Source organism: Tachyglossus aculeatus, chromosome 24 (assembly GCF_015852505.1).
Source record: "Tachyglossus aculeatus isolate mTacAcu1 chromosome 24, mTacAcu1.pri, whole genome shotgun sequence".
NCBI classification, from domain to species: Eukaryota; Metazoa; Chordata; class Mammalia; order Monotremata; family Tachyglossidae; genus Tachyglossus; species Tachyglossus aculeatus.
This window is the reverse complement of record NC_052089.1, coordinates 11,037,755-11,058,891: the sequence shown is the minus strand read 5'-3', so window position 1 is coordinate 11,058,891 and position 21,137 is coordinate 11,037,755. Positions and strand designations below refer to the sequence as shown.

The window sequence follows — 21,137 nt, the reverse complement described above, 5'->3', positions numbered from 1 at the left end:
ACCTCAGCCCAAAAGTTCTAGCATTTTCCTTCAGTTTCAGAATACCCTGGAAACCAGGATAATTCCTTGAACTTGAACTGGAGCACAGTTACTATTCTTAGAATGCCCTCAATTCCTGGTGATGCCAACAGAAACTTGGCACATTTACATTTTAAGATCCTTAAGGACAAGATGAGAATCTAAAATGTAAAATAAGTTCATTCATTCAATCGCATTTATTGAGCACTTACTGTTCATTCAATCGCATTTATTAAGCACTTACTGTTCATTCAATCGTACTTATTGAGCGCTTACTGTGTGCAGAGCACTGTACTAAGCGCTTGGGAAGTACAAGTCGGCAGCATATAGAGACCGTCCCTACCCAACAAGGGGCTCACAGTCTAGAAGGGGGAGACAGACAACAAAACATGTGGACAGGTGTCAAGTCACCAGAATAAATACAAATAAAGCTAGATACACATCATTAACAAAATAAATAGAGTAGTAAATATGTACAAGAACAAGAACAATTACAAGTAATGCTTGTCGATTCACTGAATAGGATGGTGGTGATCTGAAGAATGAATACACATTCCAAATGTCTGAAGCTCTCCGCGGGGCTTTCCTCAAGCCCAAAGATACCCTTAAACTGTGAGTCTCCTTTGGGACAGAGACTGCATCCAACCTGATTACCTTGTATCTATCTACCCCAGCGCTCAGATCAGTGCTTGATACATATTAAATGCTTAGCTGATACCATTACAAAAAATCTGGCAAGAAACTCTGATGAAGACGGAGGAAAATCTCTCAAATGTCTCATTCCTTAGGTCACCCTTCCTTCTCAAAAAAGGCAGCTCTAAGCCCCACACCCTGGCTACTCAGGCTCGAGAGAGAAGCAGTAAATCTCCCCGCCACCCGCCCTCACCCCAACTCTGGTCTGCCTTCAATCCTGGACTGCGGGAGAGTGAACCCCGTGTCAACATGTTCTCTTCGCTCTGGAATTTAGCGAGGGGAAACTCTGAACTGAAAACCGCTCTTGGCAACCGTGCCTATTATTCCCTCGCACAGTCCAAAGACGTGTGGCCCAAGCCCTGGACCCTGCAGCCCAAAATGCGCTTCGGGGATGGCTCGGAACTGCCATCCCCCCAACCCACCCACCCCCTCCCAGAGACAGGCCGGAATCGACAAATTGTGCAAAAAAAAAAAAAAAAAAAGGGAGCGTGTGTTTCCCATCAGGGCTCATTTTGCCAACGATAATCGGTTCTTTTCATTCATTCATTCAATCGCATTTATTGAGCACTTACTGTGTGCAGAACACTGTACTAAGCGCTTGGGAAGCACAAGTCGGCAACATATGGAGACGGTCCCTACCCAACAACGGGCTCACAGTCTAGGAGGGGGAGACAGACAACGAAACAAAGCATGTAGACAGGTGTCAGAATTGTTAGAACAAACAGAATTAAAGCTATATGGGCTATGCCTGGATTCTACTCCTGCAAAGTTCTTTCTCAAATACTGCATCAATTTCTTGGCTGATTTCCTTGTCTCCAGCTTCTTCCCCTCCAGGCCTTACCGTATTCTGCGTCCCTGACCAAAATGCTTCCTATTTCAGCTAGCCATCTTGCGGGGAGGAGGGAGGCCCTCATTAAAGTGCAGTAAAACCACTCAACGCAGTAAAGACAGTCAGCTCATGCGAATAAGCCTGGCCCACCAAGAAAATGGAAATTATAACCAGCCGTCTCAGCCCTCGATACCAAGCCCGGCCCTTCTGAAAACATTCTGTATCGGAACAGAAATGAGGAGAGTGTTTGTGATGTAATTTCTAAATCTACAACCGCTTGTAGAGCCTCAGTGCTCGGCCAGCTAGCTTACTGACCTTTTTGAAACACTTCAGCTTTGAAGAAATTAATTCAACTCACCCCTCTGTCTCCTTTCTCTTAGCTTCGGCCCTCTCTGGCGGCGACTTCCCTCTCCGAAGGGACGTCCGGAACTGAACCAGCTCTACACCTTGTTAGCCTGAAGGTAGAAACGGCAAAATGGCAGGAACAGGTTAGTTAAACCAGCTGTTGCCCATCAGGCAAATGCCTTCAGCTGGCACTAATCAGCCCTCGGAGAACCTGAACTCAATCAATAGCCAATTAAGCGGTGGGACACAAGCAGGATTCTGACCCGAGTTTGGAATCAAGTCACCCCATTTCCACGGTGACCTGATCTTAAAAGTCATAACAGTTCGGACGCATTTTATGGGTTTTTTTTTAATCAACTGTAAAAACGGTTTATGTTTATCAAGCAGCAGAAATGTTTGAACGTGGGCGGAGAAGCAGGAGTTAAATGGAGAGAGAAATCTCTTGTGCTTTCTAACCTCCAGACAAGTGTCAGCACGAGGGAAGCACCATGACCCCTGGGAGTCAGAGGACCTGGGTTCTAATCCTGGTTCTGCCACTTACCTACTGCGTGACTTTGGGAGAGTCACAACTCCTCTATTCCTAAATTCCCTCATTTGTAAAGTGGGGATTAAGCACCTGTTCTCCCTCCTGCTTAAGGCTGTGAGCCCCACATGTTTATCTTGTACCTCCCCAGAATCCCAAGTGCTTAGTACAGTGCTCTGCACACAGTAAGCGCTCAATAAATACGATAGAATGAATGAATGAATTTAGCACAGTGCTTGGCACACAGTACAGTGCTCTGCACACAGTAAGCGCCCAATAAATATTCATTCATTCATTCAATAGTATTTATTGAGCGCTGTGTGCAGAGCGCTGTACTACTACTACTACTAATAATAATAATAATAATGGCATTTATTAAGCGCTTACTATGTGCAAAGCACTGTTCTAAGCCCTGGGGAGGTTACAAGGTGATCAGATTGTCCCTTGGGGGGCTCACAGTCTTAATCCCCATTTTACAGATGAGGTCACTGAGGCCCAGAGAAGTTAAGTGACTTGCCCAAAGTCACACAGCTGACAGTTGGCAGAGCCAGAATTTGAACCCGTGACCTGTGACTCCAAAGCCCGGGCTCTTTCCACTGAGCCACGCTGCTTCACTAAGCACTAAGCACTTGGGAAGTCCAAATTGGCAACATCTAGAGATGGTCCCTACCCAACAGCGGGCTCACAGTCTAGAAGGGAGAGACAGACAACAAAACAAATTAACAAAATAAAATAAATAGAATAAATATGTGCAAATAAAATAGAGTAATAAATATGTACAAATATATATATGTATACAGGTGCTGTGGGGAGGGGAAGGGGGTAAGGTGGGGGGGTGGGGAGGGGGAATAAATATGACTGAATGAATGAATATTAAGTGCTTAAATACCACAGTTGTCGTTATTATTAATATAATTATTATAGCAGTAAGGTGCACTTAGCATGAACTGCTTAGGTCCTGGAAAATCGCCATTTCTGACACACACACACACACACACCTCACAGCATGAAGCTTGATTAGTTAGATGTCGGCAGCAAGGAAGCAGGCTGATAGATAACCGGGGCCTGGATTAGAAACTAGCTCAACATTTCCCTCAGTTCCCACGAATGAAGGGAAAATCGTGGCCATTTCCCAGTAACAGCATGACAGATAGGAACGATTTCAAATGAAAACAATGAGAATTGTGGTATTTGTTAAGTACTTACTCTGTGCCAGACACTGTTCTAAGGGCTGGGGTGGATACAAGCAAATCGGGTTGGACACAGTCCCTACCCCACACAGGGCTCACAGTCTCAATCCCCATTTTGCAGGTGAGGTAACTGAGGCACAGAGACTTAAGTGACTTATCCCAGGTCACACAGCAGACAAGTGGAGGAACCAGGGCAAGAACCCAGGACTTTCTGATTCCCAGGCCCTGGAGTCAGGTGTAAATAAGCTCATTATGGGCAGGGAACAGAGCATGGATTTGGGAGTCAGAAGTTGTGGGTTCTAATCCCTGCTATGCCACTTATCTACTGTGTGACCTTGGGAAAATCACTTAACTTCTCTGTGCCTCAGTTTGCTCATCTGTAAAATGAGGATTCTACACTGTAAGCCCACTGTTGGGTAGGGACTGTCTCTGTATGTTGCCAGCTTGTACTTCCCAAGTGCTTAGTACAGTGCTCTGCACACAGTAAGTGCTCAATAAATATGATTGATGATGATGATAAATACGATTGATTGATTGATTAAAAGTGTAAGCCTCATGAAGGACAGGGACTGTGTCCAACCTGATTACCTTGCATCTACCCCAGTGCTTACAGCAGTGCTTGGCACATAGTAAGCGCTTAACAAATACTATTATTATTGTTGTTATTATTATTCTGTCTGATAATTCTGTGGTACTGTACTCTCCCAAGGGTTTAGTACAGTGCTCAGCGTGTAGTAAGGGTTCAATAAATATCATTGATTGACTGATGACTTGCTTGATAGTATTAATCTTCAGGTTAAGCTTAAGATGTTATTCAAAGTCACCTCTCGCCTCCTTCCATTCTCTCACTGGATCATGCTGCCCTTTCCGATTTATGAGAAGGAAAGGGCCAAAGCTTAATGGACCCCAAACCACCTAAATCCAAAACACCTGGGCATCCTGTGACCACGCTGACTTGCTGACATTGCTCCTTATGCGGCCAATACAGAGCCGTCCGTGCCCAAGGTCGAACTGACTGTGCAGAGCAAGCAGGTGGGACGATTATAACCGTGATGCCAGGCTTCTTGGAGTATATTTTACAGGGATGGTGAAATCCCTGTGGGAGCTTTGGGAGGAGGAGAGAGGTAGAGTGTGGAATCAATTCCTGTTCCTTCCCCTTTCCTCAGGAAAAGTATTCACCAGCCATTGGGCAAGTACCCACATTTTCTCTGGAGTAGTCAAACTTTTTTTTTTGGTAGTATTTGTTAAGATCTTATTATGTGCCAGACACTGTACTAAGCACTGGGGTAGATACCAGATAGGTTAGACGCAGTTCATGTCCCACATGGGGCTCACGGGCTTAATCCCCTTGTGACAGATGAAGTAACTGAGGCCCAGAGAGGTTAAGTGACTTGCCCCAGATCACACAGCAGATAAGTAGTGGAGCTGGAATTAGAACTCAAGTGCTTCCGATTCTCAGACCCGCGCATGGCGTACTGGATCGAGCATAGGCCTGAGAAGGTCATGGGTTCTAATCCTGACTCCACCACTCGTCTACCGTGTGACCTGGGGCAAGTCACTTAACTTCTCTGTGATTCAGTTACCTCATCTGTAAAATGGGGAATCGTCATCATCATCAATCGTACTTATTGAGCGCTTACTATGTGCAGAGCACTGTACTAAGCGCTTGGGAAGTACAAATTGGCAATATATAGAGACAGTCCCTACCCAGCAGTGGGCAGTGGGCTGTGGGCTCACAGTCTAAAAGGGGAATGAGACTGTGAGCCCCACCAGGGACAGGAACTGGGTCCTACCCAAATTTGCTTGTGTCCACCCCAGCGCTTAGTACAGTGCCTGGCACATAATTACATAAATACATAATTATTAATTTTATAATTATTAACTAGGCCATTCTGCTTCCTTAGGTAAGCTAAGACAGGCCATTGGGTACTACTGCTCTAATTCCTAGTAGGTCTCCAATAATTGCTGAGCTCAGGAACTGGGAGAGAACAACAACAACAATAATAATAAGTTTTAAGTGCTTATTAGGTGCCAAGCACTGTACTAAGAGCTGGAGTAGATGCAATATATGCAGGTCAGATTCAGTTCCTGGGACTCATAGCTTACAGGAAAGGGATGATGGGCATTTAATTCCCATACAGATGAGGAAACTGAGGCACGGAGAAATGAAATGACTTGCTCAAGGTCATCCAGCAGACAAGTGGTAAAGTCAGGTCAAGAACGATAAGTCCTGGCATATGAATTTGGCCAGTCTCCAAACCCGAACCTAGTTTCTGCCAGTTCGATTATAATGATGGAAGAAACCCAAGGGTAACCCGCTCAGCCACAAATCTGACTGGTGTGTGTTTTCCACATCCAAGTTAGATCCCAGTGGTGACGTTGTAGGAGAAGGGAAATGAGAGGAGGTGGTGCAAAATGGAAAACAAGAAACGAGCACCTTTCTGCGGAAAAGTCCAGAGAGAAGCTCCTCAGCAGGAAGCAAAGAACCTCTTCTTGGATATTGAAGTTTTCGATAGTAGAATTACACTGAATTTCCACAGGCCCTGCATAGTGCCTGAGTGGGTGGAAAGAAGAATCACTGGGATTCTGCTTTGCTGATTGTCCTTAAATGCTCTAACACTAGCAAACAATTGATCAGTGATATTTGTTGAACCCTCACTGTGGGCAGAGCACTGTATCAAGCGCTTGGAAGAGTACAACAGGGTTGGTAGACAACGTTCCCTGCTTCAAGGAGCTTACGGTCTAGGTGGGAAGACAGACAATATAAGTAGATAAATCACAGATATGTATGAAGTGCTGTGGAGCTGAGGATGGGGTGAATAAAAGGTGTAAATCCAAGTGCGAAGGCTATGCAGAAGGGAGAGGGAGTAAGGGAAATGAGGGCTTATTCAGGGAGGCCTCTTGGAGGAGATGTGAATTTAAAAAGGCTTTGAAGCTGAGGAGAATGGTGGTGTGTCATATATGAAGGAGGAGGGAGTTCCAAGCCAGATGGAGGATGAAAGCGAGGGGTCGGCGGCGAGAGAGACAAGATCGCGGTACGTGATAATCAGGTTAGGCACAGTCCCTGCCCACAAATGCTGCCATAAATAGCCAAATAGAAAATAGAAAGAACATTACTTCATAAAACCAAGAGCTGAAACAACTAAACAGCGATCAAGAGTATTTTTTGAATCTTTATGAAAGGCAGGGAACTAAACTAAGTGCTTGAGAGAGTACAATACAATAGAGTTGGTTGACACACTTCCCTCAAGAAGTTTAAAATCTAGTGCGATACTTGCTGTGGGAAAATGCGTATGTTTTCCTAGCCTAGCGAGGTGGGAACAAGTAGGCGGATTTTGTGGCCAGTGAAACCTTTTAGGGGACCCTCAAAAGCTTTAAGCGAAGTTGATTCCACCAAACAGGCAGGCTGCAAAGTTGGCTAAGGAGTAGGACCCACCTTGAAGCTAGCAAAACAGACAGCGGAGATTCTCTCCTGTCCCTCCCAGCTCCGGCGATCCAGGGAAAAGTGGAATGTGTACAGTGAGCCTGCAGCGGATGGCTTTGGACTGTTTGCTCAACATATGAAGGGACCAAGGCAAAGACGGGGATAAAGCAGCGAGACGTCAAAATGCCTGGGAAAACCAAAATGGAATGAAACCTGAGATGGGATCGCCTCGGCTATTTTGTGCTATTTATCCATTGGCAGATAATTGACTTTAGGTTTTGAATTACTAAGCCTGGACTGTTGAAACTGCGCATCAGAATTCATTGCAAAGGGAGAATTTTCATTGTCTCTCGAATGGTGCCGTTTCAACATGAGATTTTATTTAAGCTGGTTTGTTTAAAAAAAAAAACTGTCCAGCCAAGAGAGGGGGAGGATCGAAATATCATCTGTGTGATTCAGGGATGAGAATTTGCTTAATCACCTAGGTCATTCGGGCTTCGACCTGGTTTCATTTATGACTAGTAAGACCAGAAATCCGGACTGCTTGGTTTCTGGGAACAGGGAAGGAAGGAAGGAAAGTTTATTCCCTCTCTTTTATTCCCAGGCCTCATGAAATGTTTTGGGGAGCCCATAAGAACATTAACGGCTGACCTAATGGACAGAACTGGCAGTCGGGCAAGTTCAAGACCAACTAGGTGTTCTTGGGCAAGGTACAACCTCTCTGGGGCCTCAGTTTCCCCTTCTGCAAAAGGGGGATAAAATACCCAGTATCCCTCCCTCCTCGGCTATGAGTCCCATGAGGGTCAGGGACTCTGTCTACTCTCATAGCCTCATACCTACCCCAGCACTAAAGTCTTAATAAATGCCATAATTCTGCTTCTCATTAGTAAGTTCATTTCTATTCATGCCTGTCTCCTCTTTGGCTCCTTGTGGGCAGGGAATGTATCTACCAATTCGGTTACGTACTATTCTCTCTGCACACAGTGTTCAATACATAGCACTGCTTGAGTGATTTGCTACTATCGTCTGACACCTCCAGAGGTTGCCTGTGGGGTAGAATAGCCACCCTCCCTCTCACTGCTCGTTCTGGTTGTTGCCTTCCATGCCCATCCGGCTGGTTTTCTCTCTCATTCCACTGGGAACTGTGACCTCAGGGTCCAAGCCCGGCCCCCGGAGCGCTGCCACTAGGGTCGGCCTTCCCACCCATGATCAGGGTGCTGGCTGTCAAGGGGAATTGTTCAACAGCTCCCGGGGGGCACCCAGTGGGTGATGGAGCGGGGTCTCAGGGACAGAAGAGGAAAGCAGGGATGGAGAAGAGGATGACATGAGGCCTGAGAACGTGAAAAGGAAGCCATACTGAGGCACTGGAGAAGCGGCGTGCTCTAGCAGAAAGAGGCGAGTCAGAGGACCCGAGTTCTCATTCCGGCTCTGCCACCTGCCAGCAGGACTGTCTCCAGTGTGATTATCTTGCATCCATCAATCAATCAATGGTATTATTTGAGCATTTACTGAGGGCAGAGCATTGCACTAAGTGCTCGTAAGAGAGTCGACAGACATGATTCCTGCCCATATGTACCCCAACGTTTAGTCAAGGGCTTGCCACAGAGTACATGCTTAACAAATACCTCAATTGTTGGGGTACAAGATAGTCCCTGTCCCACATGAGGCTCTCAGTCTTAATCCCCATTTTACAGCTGAGGTAACTGAGGCCCTGAGGAGTTAAAGGGACTTGCCCGGGGTCACACATCAGACAAGAGGAAGAGCTGGGATTAGAACCCAGGTCCTCTTGTGCTCTAATCACTACGCAACGCTGCCATTGAGGAAGATAACATCAAACCAAACACACCTTTTGACCTTTTAACTGTGATTCCTGGCTTCTAAGTGCTGTAAAAGCCAAGCTCACTGTGACTCTTAGGCCTTTGGGAAATAGTTTGGTATCCCCTATTCAGTACTGACTCCCTACATATCAGGACAGTTAAAATAAAAATCCATTCGGGATCAAAGAATTCACCGTCCCACTAATATAGCGGGAACACTTCAAGCAACAATTTAGCCCCATCCGATGCTTTATCAATCATTATCATTGAACGTCTTTTGGAACCAAAATATGAATAACATGTCCAGGAGAGGTTTTAAGTGAAATAAATGGGTGTTTCCTTTGGAAACGGATTTAACCTTCACAGGTAGATTGGACTCCTTTCTGTCCAAAGCCATCTAATTTATTCCCAGAGAAAATGTAGCCTGGGCAGTGACTGCTGGGGACTTCTCTGAGCCAGGAGACCCGGGTTCTAATCCTCATTCAACCGTTTACCTGCTGAGTGACCCTGGGCAAGTCACTTCACTTCTCGGTGCCTCAGTTACCTCATCTGTAAAATGGGGATTAAGACTGTGAGTCCCACGTGGGATGGTGCAATTTGCCTGCATCCACCCTAACACTTAGTACAGTGTCTGGCATGCAGCAAGCACTTAATTAAAGCCACCACAATTATTACACGAGCGGCCAGAAAGATATTAGCCACTGGGCGAGGGTGGGTGATTGGGATCACCACCCCTGCAGCTTTGTGGGCTTGCCTATTTTGCCCACCTTGCCCCTAGCAGTACGGAGAAGGCCACTGAGGTTGGAACAGCAGGCCACAAGGGCTACTGCTTTTCCCCCAACCAGCAAACACGCTCCCTGCCGAACCCAGAGCATCTTCTCCGGGTGGGCCTGCCGTTTACCCTCTAAGCCCTCGCCCTGGTGACTGTCTCGTTTTTGCCCCCCTCCCAAATTCCCCCATTCGATTTTGCCCCAACACTCAACAGGGCTCCCCTGAATAGTCCTTTTCGACTTCTTGATAATAATAATGTTGGCATTTGTTAAGCGCTTACTATGTGCAAAGCACAGTTCTAAGCGCTGGGGGGGATCCATGGCGATCAGGTTGTCCCACGTAGGGCTCACAGTCTTAATCCCCATTTTACAGATGAGGGAACTGAGGCTCAGAGAACTTAAATAACTTGCCCAGGGTCAAGTGGCAGAGCGGGGATTTGAACCCATGACCTCGGACTCCAAAGCCCGTGCTCTTTCCACTGAGCCATGCTGCTTCCACGCTGATCTTGCTGCTCTGACTGTGCAGAACTGCTAAGGAAGCAGCATGGCCTGGCGGAAAGAGTCCGGAGCTGGATTCTAACCTTGGCTCTGCCACTTGCCTGCCTGGAGTTCTTGGGCAAATCACCTGACTTCTCTGTGCCTCAGTTTCCTCATCTATAAAATGGGGGGCTCATTTTTCTTAGCTTCGGAGCCCTACGTGAAACCGTGCCTGACCTGATTATTTTGTTTCTATCATAGTGCTTGGTATAATGCTTGGCATTCATTCATTCATTCATTCAATCGTATTTATTGAGCGCTTACTGTGTGCAGAGCACTGTACTTGGGAAGTACAAGCTGGCAACATATAGTCGGTCCCTTCCCAACAACGGGCTCACAGTCGAGAAGTTTCATCACTCCTGGTGTCTCTCTCCGATCCCTTCTTTCCACTTGGATACTGAGGCCCCCGAGGAACAAGGACTGTTTCTAATTCCTGCCTTAGTAATCAAGCCATCCGTTGTATTTACTGAGCGCTTACTGTGTGCAAAGACATTAATATCAATAAATAAATGACAGATAGATACATATGTACTGTGGGGATGGGAGGGAGGATGAATGAAAGAGCAAGTAAGAGCAGTGCAGAAGGGAGTGGAAGAAGAGGCGAGGACGACTTAGGGAAGGATTCTTAGAGGAGATAGACTTTCAGTACGGCTTTGAAGTGGGAGAAAGCAATTACCTGTCTAGGCTGCCCCTTCTTTCAACAACTATCATTTGCTCCCTAGTCGGAGGGCTTAAAGCCCTCCCCTTTTCATTCATTCATTCATTCAATCGTATTTATTGAGCACTTACTGTGTGCAGAGCACTGTACTAAGCGCTTGGGAAGTACAAGCTGGCAACATATAGGGACGGTCCCTACCCAACAACGGGCTCACAGTCTAGAAGGGGACTTATTGCAAGACTTATTGCAAGACCCCTTATTGCAAGGCTCAGCAACTGATCATCACCATCAATTGTATTTATTGAGCGCTTACTATGTGCAGAGCACTGTACTAAGCGCTTGGGAAGTACAAATTGGCAACATATAGAGACAGTCGCTACCCAACAGTGGGCTCACAGTCTAAAAGAAACTGATGTCTTCAAGGCTAGTAACACCTATCTATGCAAGGTCATAGGGCAGATAACAACATCCTGCACAATAATAATAATAATAATAATGGCATTTATTAAGCATTTACTAGGTGCAAAGCACTGATCTAAGCACTGGGAAGGTTACAAGGTGAGGCACAGAGAAGTCAAGTGACTTGCCCATAACAAGCGCTTAAATAGAGCCCAGCGCTTAGAACAGTGCTTTGCACATAGTAAGCGCTTAACAAATACCATTATTATTATTATTATTAAATAGAGAAGCGGCACGTTGTAGTGGAAAGAGCATGGGCACGGGAGTACGAGGGCCTGGGTTCTAATACTGACTCTGCCAATCGCTTAGACTGTGAGCCCACCGTTGGGTAGGGACTGCCTCTATATGTTGCCAACTTGTACTTCCCAAGCGCTTAGTCCAGTGCTCTGCACACAGTAAGCGCTCAATAAATACGATTGATTGATTGCTCTGTGATCTTGAACAAGTCACTTAACGTCTCTGTGCCTTGGTTTTCCCACCTGCAGAATGGAGATTAAATACCTGTTCTCCTGCCTACGTAGGCTTAGAGCCTATGCAAGACGGGGACTGTGTTCTACCTAACTTGTACCTTCCCCAGAGCTTGGAACAAATACCATTAAAATACCTTTAAAAAATGCCACAACTATTCTTACGAATTCCAGCAGCTCTGAAAACTGGACTGACGGCAATAATTCACTTCTTCCCACCCAGTGCTCTGTGCAGGACTCCGAGGCATTGTGTTGGCACCAGGAATAACCGCAGATTTCCCCAAGGCCTCGAGCCATCCATCATACACTTACCATTTTGATTTTGATAGTTTCAAATTGGGTATTTAAGGCTGAAAATATCCCCCCAATTGGAGGGGAGAAAAAAATCTCTGGCAAGCATTCGGATTCATGTATCTGCGGTCAAATATGAATCTTAAGTGTCTTTAAAACAGAAGAAGGCCCAGGTTCTTAATGGCATGCCTCTTTAAACCGGCAGGTTTGAAATTTCAACTCTAATTCTGAGTTTGACAGATTTTTGGCAAATTTGAAAGTAAAATAAGAAGAAGTGAAGCAATGGAAAAACTCTATGAGTCTACAGTACTGAACAGGAGGTATTTATAATCCTCCACATGTGTTTTAAAGCTTTATTTGAGAGGGGAGAGAGAATGAAAGCGAGCGAGAGAGAGAGCACATATTCCAATTGAGGTCTAATGAATAGTTCTCCATCCAGGAACAGATAGATTTCTCTATAGAACAGATAAGAAATTCATCTCTAATTTGGAACAAGAGATGGGTAATTCATCTTGTTTAATACTTTTCATTTGGGTCAAAATATTCTTTAACATCCTCTCCATCTGTCTAATTTGTTCTTCGATTTTACAACTAGTGCAGGAATCAGATACTAGTTCTCTTTCACAGTTGGGGAGTTGGAATCACATGGCGGGGGACAGAGCTAGTGAGGAGCAATGAGGCCTAGTTGGGGATCAGAAGACCTGGGTTCTAATCCTGACTCTGCCAATGGCCTGCTGTGTCCCCTTGGCCAGTTCCTTAATTTCTCTGTGCCATCACTTCTGTCATCTGTAAAATGGGGATTAAATCCCTGTTCTCCCTCCTATTTGGACTGTGAGCCCCATGAAGGACAGGGACTGTCCTAGCTGATTAACTTGTACCTACCCCACTGTTTAGAACAGTGCTCAAATAGTACACTTAGAACAGTGCTTTGCACATAGTAAGCGCTTAAGAAATGCAATCATTATTATTATTTCAATGACAGTACTATTATTACTGTTGGACAACAATGGCTAGAAGTTGTAGTTAGTGGTAGAGGTGGATGGTATGGACCTTGACGGATGAAAAGGAAGGGATGGCGGCACTGAAAATAATAACAATAATAACAGAAGAGAAGCAGTGTGGCTCAGTGGAAAGAGCCCAGGCTTTGGAGTCAGAGGTCATGGGTTCAAATCCCGGCTTCACCAATTGTCAGCTGTGTGACTTTGGGCAAGTCACTTAATCAATCAATCAATCGTATTTATTGAGCGCTTACTGTGTGCCGAGCACTGTACTAAGCGCTTAACTTAACTGACAACTTCCTGGGACTCGGTTATCTCATCTGTAAAATGGGGAATAAGACTGTGAGCCCCACGTGGGACAACCTGATCACCTTGTATCCTCCCCAGTGCTTAGAACGGTGTTTTGCACATAGTAAGTGCTTAATAAATGTCATTACTATTATTATTAATAATAATAACAACAACGGTATTTGTTAAGTGCTTATTATCATCATCATCATCAATCGTATTTATTGAGCGCTTACTATGTGCAGTGCACTGTACTAAGCGCTTGGGAAGTACAAATTGGCAACATAATGTGCCATAATAAGCCATAATGTGCTTATTATGTGCAAAGCACTCTTCTAAGCCCTGGGGTAAATACAATCCCCTGTCAGCGGCATCTTCTTCAAATGTGAAGGGCAACTAGAGAATGTGAGGACAACCAGAGAAGATTCTAAACTGAGCCCCATGTGGGACAGAAACTGTGACAGGCTCAAATTCCTGTTTCCTTCCCAGTGCTCAGTAAGGTGCTTGGCACAGAGTAAGCGCTTAACAAATACCACAGTATGACCTCAGTTATTCAATACAGATGGAGAGAAAATGGGGGAAGACAGGACACAAAGGATCCGGGAACCACAGAGGAACCCTGCAAGCAAAGATAAAGATGGAAAGACAGAGCAGACACAGAAACACACACACTCCCTGACATTTGCACCGACACATTCCCTCTCTTCCCTCCGCACACACTCACCAGGAGCTCTTGTAAGTCGGAGCTTCGTCTGTGGCCGCACTGGTAGCGTCAGGATCGTTTTCGCCTGCCGCAGAAAGAAGCTTCCAACGGTGACCTGCGCTGGGATGGACTGGAAGCATGAAACTGAAATCCATGTCAAATGTTCCAAAGACATAAAAAGGGAAGAACATCTTTCCGGGGGTCATAAAAGATGCAAAGGCATTTTTGAAAGAAAAGGTGTTTATTGTAGTGAAAATATGCCATGGTTATGTACAAAAAAAAAAGATCACGTGTATAATGAAAAGTCTTCTCAATTTGATTCCTAGCTAGGGTTAGACTAGAAACTGTAATGACTAATTCACTTGGGGTCCTGGGGAAATTGTTATTGTTGGATAGGAATAACTTTAAAGTGAACAGCATCCCCCATGAACTGTGCTGAAAATGTAACAATAATAATAATGATGGGATTTGTTAAGCGCTTACTATGTGCGAAGCACTGTTCTAAGCACTGGGGGGGATACAAAGTGATCAGGTTGTCCCACATGGGGCTCACAGTCTTAATCCCCATTTTACAGATGAGGGAACTGAGGCTCAGAGAAGTTAAGTGACTTACCCAAGGTCACACAGCTGACAAGTGGCGGGGCTGGGATTCGAACCCTTGACCTCTAGCTCCCAAGCCCGGGCTCTTAGAAGAGGACAGGGACAATGTAAAATACATATCCCCATGCAGCTTAGAAATATTTTGCTATAGTTATTTTTATTCATTTACCATCCAAATGTCATTCCCACATTGGGAACTAGGCTATCTGGGCCCTATTTACCCTTCTATCTCTGGGTACTGTGTGACCCTGGGCAAATCATTACACCACTCTGTGCTTCAATTTCCTCATTCCTAAAATGGGATTACACTCCCTACTTCACGTTGTGAGGATTTGGGAAATGATGTGTGGGGAGTAATAATAATGATGGCATTTATTAAGCGCTTACTATGTGCAAAGCGCCGTTCTAAGCGCTGGGGAGGTTACAAGGTGATCAGGTTGTCCCACGGGGGGCTCACAGTCTTCATCCCCATTTTACAGATGAGGTACCTGAGGCCCAGAGAAGTTAAGTGACTTGCCCAAAGTCACACAGCTGACAATTTGAGGAGCCGGGATTTGAACCCGTGACCTCTGACTCCAAAGCCCGGGCTCTTTCCACTGAGCCACGCTGCTTCCCCTGCTCCTCAGGGGGAAATGTCTACAGACCTCATTATCGATGACGTGTCTCCTCGGGCTCATCTGTGGAGATTAACACAAGTGCCAGTGAGAGTCACAACGTCTCTTTAGGGTTTATCGTGAGGAGACCGAACGCGCCATGAATCATCCCAGCTGGGGATCTGATTACAGCAGGATGGCCCCACCCGTGTCTGCTGTGACTCACTGCAAACCATTTAGAAAATACCAAAAAAAGACCGTGACCCCATCTTTCTCGGCTCAGCGATCTCGAGGGAGCGCAGATAAGAAACACTTCTCCTCAGGAACGTCAAATGCCGGAATACTTGGGTTTCCATCCCCTCCCCTTGGCATTTTATTTATGGTATTTGTAAGTGCTTGCTATGTGTCCAGTACTGTTCTAAATTAATCAGGTCAGACACGGTCCCTGTCCCCCGACGGGACTCACAGTCTTGGTTGGTTCTGAATCCCCATTTTGAAACTGAGGCGCAGAGAAGTGAAGCGATCTGTCCAAAGTCACACAGCAGGCAAGTAAGCAGAGCTGGGATCAGAAATCAGGTCCTCTTAAATGAAGGCCCCCGTTTTTTCCACCGGGCCACACTGCTTTCAACGTTTCTGGGGAAAAGTTTAAAATCAATTCAAGAATGGCTAGATCTTGTTGCAGCCTGAGTGTGAACTCCTGGAGGGAAGGAGCCATGTCTACCAATTTTACTGAACTCTCCCAAATTCTTAGTGCAGTGCCCTGCACGCGGTAGGCGATCAATACGTATGATTGATTGAAAATACCTCCGCTAGGATGATGCCTCAACAAACTCTTAGCGCAATGCTCTGAGTAGGTGCTCAAAAAATACGATTTACTAAAAATGGGCCCGCTAGGTTGATGCCTCAAGGCAGTTGAGGTTTACACCGGGGATTTGTAGGCCGTAAACACTTTTATCAATTCTGTAGTACTGTACTCTCCCAAGTGCTTAGCACAGTGCGCTGCACACAGTAAGCGCTACATAAATACCTTTGATGAGCTGGTTGATAGACATTACTCACAGGTGTCCCCGCACTTGTTTAAAGTCCACAGAGGATTTTTGTTGGTGATTCCTATCTTAAAACCAAGGATTGCTTTAGGTGAACGCGACTTTTTGAAACTTAGCACCTCCATGTCATGTCGATTCTGCTCTTTAGATGAAGATATTCGATCATCAACTGGGCTCAGTTTCTCTTTGTCACCTCCAAAGGTAGAAATGGGAACCTGATTGGTGGTGTTTAGTTAGGTGTATATTTGCTAAATGACAGCTCTAGAGGGGTTTTACAATAGGGAAGACCTTCATCCATCTGTCCGGAGTGATATAGAGGTCGGAGTCAGAGGTCATGGGTTCAAATCCCGGCTCCGCCGACTGTCAGCTGTGTGACTTTGGGCAAGTCACTTCACTTCTCTGGGCCTCAGTTACCTCATCTGTAAAATGGGGATTAAGATTGTGAGCCCCCCGTGGGACAACCTGATCACCTTGTAACCCCCCCAGCACTTAGAACGGTGCTTTGCACATAGTAAGCGCTTAATAAATGCCATCATTAGTATTATTAAACACACGTAGACCTCTTAGATGCAGAGAAATGGAATGGTAAGATATAGGTCAGTGTACGCACAAGATATTGGCTAGTTTAAGCATAGGTGGTTTGCTTATCAGTGGGTCTTTAAGGAGCTAGAGAAGGATTCCCACAATAAATTCTTTATCCAGGAGTTCGTAGTAGGTCCCGGGATCTGCCAGATCTCCGTAACTAGTTTACATATGCAGAAAATCTAAGTGGGATTAAGAAATTCGCCAAAAGCCACACAACAAATCAAAACGATTGGGACAAGAACTCACAACACCAAGATTTCCAGTCTACTGCCTGGCTAATTCAAATGAATCTTCTTCTTATTGCCAAATCCACAACTACAATACACGAAATATCCTATCTGCGTTACTCCTTTACCTCTAGCGACACAATTTTATCGCACTCAGGCACTCCAAGATATCACAATATATTGGTTTAATCTCTCCAATATCGAGATTTCTCTTCTAATTTTCTTCTCTCCATCCCAGCTAAAGCCACGGGGTCCCTTATGTTGGATCCCCCGCGGAGGCAATTCCCCAGATTAAGTTATAACCATTTCATAGTAACAGGGCTCGTCATCAATCAGCAGCTCAAAAATGCTCATTCTGATGTTTCAGAGGCAATTCCAGCCTTGTCTATACCGTACTCTCCCAAGCGCTTAATCCAGTGATCCGGACATAAGAAATGCTCGATAAATACCTTTGATTGATTGTTTGAATTCACAACTACATCTGAGTTAATTCTCAGTGTCAAGGACATTTTTTGTGCAGATGGGCAGACAGAGCTAAAAATACCTTTTTTTCCTCAGGAGGACTGATGAATTTTTTTTTCCGTATCTCCATGCACTTTGCTGAAAGAGAAATTCATTTGGAGAAGGCTAACCGAAATCCAGCTCTTCACTCTCCACAGTTCCACTGGAATTATTATTGTTATTATTGTATTTGTTAAGTGATTGCTATGTGTTTAACACTGTTCTAAGCATAGGGTAAATACGAGAAAATCAGGTTGAATCCAGTTCCTGTTTCCCATATGACTCACAGTCTACACTGCTTATACTCCTCGAGAACTTAAAAAATGTATATAATACCTGGCCCAAACGAACTACTGACATCAAATCCCTCAGAAATGAACACAATAATACAATACGATGGAATACATTGCCTCTGGTGAAAATATAACCAAAAATAAGCACGCAAAGACCACATTGCATTTTTCAGATCTAATAATAACCCCAGGTTTACATGCCAATATTTTCAAGATAGAAGTCCAGAATAATTAAACAGAAATGGCCCTTTTATAGTCCAGACTCTGAGTCCCCATTCTCTATATTCTGCCTCAGGACTCTGCTGTGGAAATATGGAATGTTGGTTTTTTTTTTTTCCTTTTTAGCTGTAAAACCATTAACTCACCTATTCTTTAGAGTTCCTCTTCTGGAAGCCACAAAAATTCTGAAAAATCTATCTGGGGGTTTAAAAAAAAAGGATATAAGGAGAAAGCTCCCAAATGAATTGTTTTATATAGAAAACACTTCTTCCAATCCAACCCAATCAATTAAATAGCCTAAATGTGCCTAGGAAGTGACAGCAGTGGCCCAGAGCTGTGGCAGAGCGTGATCTTCATTTTCCACCAGTGTCCTGCTGTTGTTGGTGTGGGAACTGCTTACAGATATTTCCTGCAAGGAAAAAATCAGAGAGGACAGTCAATCACTGAAGCAATACTGTTCTGAGTTTCTGAGGTTTGCAATTCTTTTTCATCCCCCATTAATCCTCTGGAGCTGCTCTGTCTGAGAAAGAAAGCGCCTCAACATTTGTGTCATTCATTTATATGCCTGTCTCCCCATAGCACTTATGTAATTTATTTATTTATATTAATTCCTGCCTCCCGCTGAAGACTGTAAGCTCCTTGCGGGCAGGGTCTGTGTCTGCCAACTCTGTTGTACTGTACTCTCCCGGGCGATTAGTGCGGTGGTCTGTACAAAGTGAGCGCTCAATAAATACCACTGTTTGATTGAATCTCTTGGGTCACAGCAGTTTGCAAGGGTTGCTGGGACTGTTTAGATCAATTAAAAGAAAAGAAATTGCACGTGGAGAGGAAAGTCAAGATGAATACAATAAGAGGGCCGGACCTCAAAGGACCCTGTGCAGAGTGACTATTTCTCAAACTTACATTTGATGCTGCCTCACGAATTCGGCAAACTGACGGTCTTTGGCATAAAGTTCTAAAATCCGTATCCTGTCTTGAATTTCCTACCAAAAAAAAAAGCAGGCACATCACAACAGGAAAACCTCGGCGGGCTGAAAATAAGACGCTGATTTGCGAAACGGGACAATTTGGGCCCCGATTGTTTCCCTGAATAAACCGCTGCCTCTTAGGGAGATACCGGCTTGACGTTTCATCACGGAAAGGATTCACGTCCTGTTGTCCGACGAGGTGTCTCCGGAGTACCAACCAACCGCCCCCAAAGCAGGAGACAGAGCAGAGTCCTCACCTCTTTGGAAAGCTCGCTGTTCTCGTAGATGTGCCTGATCTCTTCGCTGCTGAGGTCAGTGGACGTCTCCCCGCTGGTGGAGCTGTAGGAGGTGAGCTGAGGGTGGTTCCTGCCGGAGCGGTCCCATCCGCTGGTGGTGTCGCTCTCAAACATGGGGTTGTACTTCACTGCATTCTCAGTGGACGAGGGGCTGTCATCCTGCCGCCTGGGCCCGGAGGCAAAAACCACCGGTTCACCTGGGGCACCCTCGGATACTCACACGAGGGTCCGGACCGCGAAGAGCGTTCGGCGTGTCGACTCTGCGTCCTCCAGCTCTTCTAGAGTACCGTGCTGAGCGCTAAGCACGGTGCTCTGCACACAAAGACGTTTATCGAGCGTCTACTATGTGCAGAGCACGGTACTAAGTGCTCGGGAAAGCAACGTGGCTTAGTGGATCCAGCAAGGGCCCGAATGTCAGGAGATCTTGGGTTCTAATCCTGTCTGCTGTGTGACCTTGGGCAAATACTAATAATGATGGCATTTATTAAGTGCTTACTATGTGCAAAGCGCTGTTCTAAGCGCTGGGGAGGTTACAAGGCGATCGGGTTGTCCCACGGGGGGCTCACGTCTTTATCCCCATTTTACAGATGAGGGAACCGAGGCCCAGAGAAGTGAAGTGACTTGCCCGAAGTCACCCAGCTGACAAGTGGCGGAGCCGGGATTTGAACCCATGACCTCTGACTCCAAAGCCCGGGCTCTTTCCACCGAGCCATGCTGCTTCTCTTCACTTCTCTGGGCTTCAGTTCTCTCATCTGTAAAATGGGGATTACGACTGGGAGCCCTACTTGGGACAGGGACTGTGTCCAACCCGATTTGCTTGTATCCACCCCGGCACTTGGTCCAGTGCGCAGCCATAGTAAGTGCTTAACAAATAAAATTATCATTATTATTACAACAGAGTTGGTAGTCGTGTTTCCTCCCCACAACGACCTTACAGTCTAGAGGAGCTGACAAATGCTCCCTCAAAAAATACCATCGGCTGACTGATTCTCTCCTCGAAGACGGCCCCTCTGTGAGGGAAGAGACAGTAGGGGAGCTAGCGGTTGGGGACACAATGTGCTAAACACTGCACCATGCACTTCGAACTAACGTGGCCCCTGTCCTCCAAGGGTTTACTGTTATGACAAGGACAGCCAGGATGCAGCTCCGTGAACATGAGCTTGGGAGTCTGCCGGAGAATCGAGTGGGAACATCACCTTTCCATACACATACTTCGCCTCCGTTGCTTCCCCTACCTGCAACTGATTTTAGTGTCTGTCTGAGTCCCGGACTAGATTATAAGTTCTTGTGTAAGAGATCATGTCTATTAGCTCTACTGTACTCTCCCCAGGGCTTAGCACAGTGCTCTCGGACACAATAAGTGCTCAACAAATACCACCGATTCATCGATTAGCAGCCACTCTGCCAAAGGAAAGGGCGGAGTGTTGTGGTACGGAGGTAACTGAAACCCTCCTCCGCTAAGGAAAGACTCATTAATCAATGCTATTTATTGAGTACTTACTGTGTGTAGAGCACTATTATATTCATTCATTCAATCAATCAATCAATCAATCGTATTTATTGAGCGCTTACTGTGTGTAGAGCACTATTATATTCATTCATTCAATCAATCAATCGTATTTATTGAGCGCTTACTGTGTGCAGAGCACTGTACTAAGCGCTTGGGAAGTACAAGTTGGCAACATATAGAGACGGTCCCTACCCAACAGTGGGCTCACAGTCCAGAAGGGGGAGATAATCAATCAATCAATCAATCGTATTTATTGAGCACTTACTGTGTGCAGAGCACTGTACTAAGT

The 21,137-nt window shown here is 45.5% G+C and overlaps 1 protein-coding gene across 1 annotated transcript in view; it reads right to left on the bottom strand.

Annotated features, from left to right (window-relative positions):
- Nucleotides 1–18,361: 18,361 nt before the first annotated feature.
- The window catches only part of IMPG2 (interphotoreceptor matrix proteoglycan 2), a 54,925-nt gene continuing 52,149 nt past the window's right edge, over nucleotides 18,362–21,137 (bottom strand). Inside the window, exons 19-21 of the mRNA XM_038766151.1 lie at nucleotides 19,300–19,504; nucleotides 18,978–19,057; nucleotides 18,362–18,483 (exon numbers count right to left, since the gene is read on the bottom strand). Coding sequence (XP_038622079.1) covers nucleotides 18,471–18,483; nucleotides 18,978–19,057; nucleotides 19,300–19,504 — 298 coding nt within the window. The 3' untranslated portion in view covers nucleotides 18,362–18,470. The remainder of the gene's footprint in view (nucleotides 18,484–18,977; nucleotides 19,058–19,299; nucleotides 19,505–21,137) is intronic.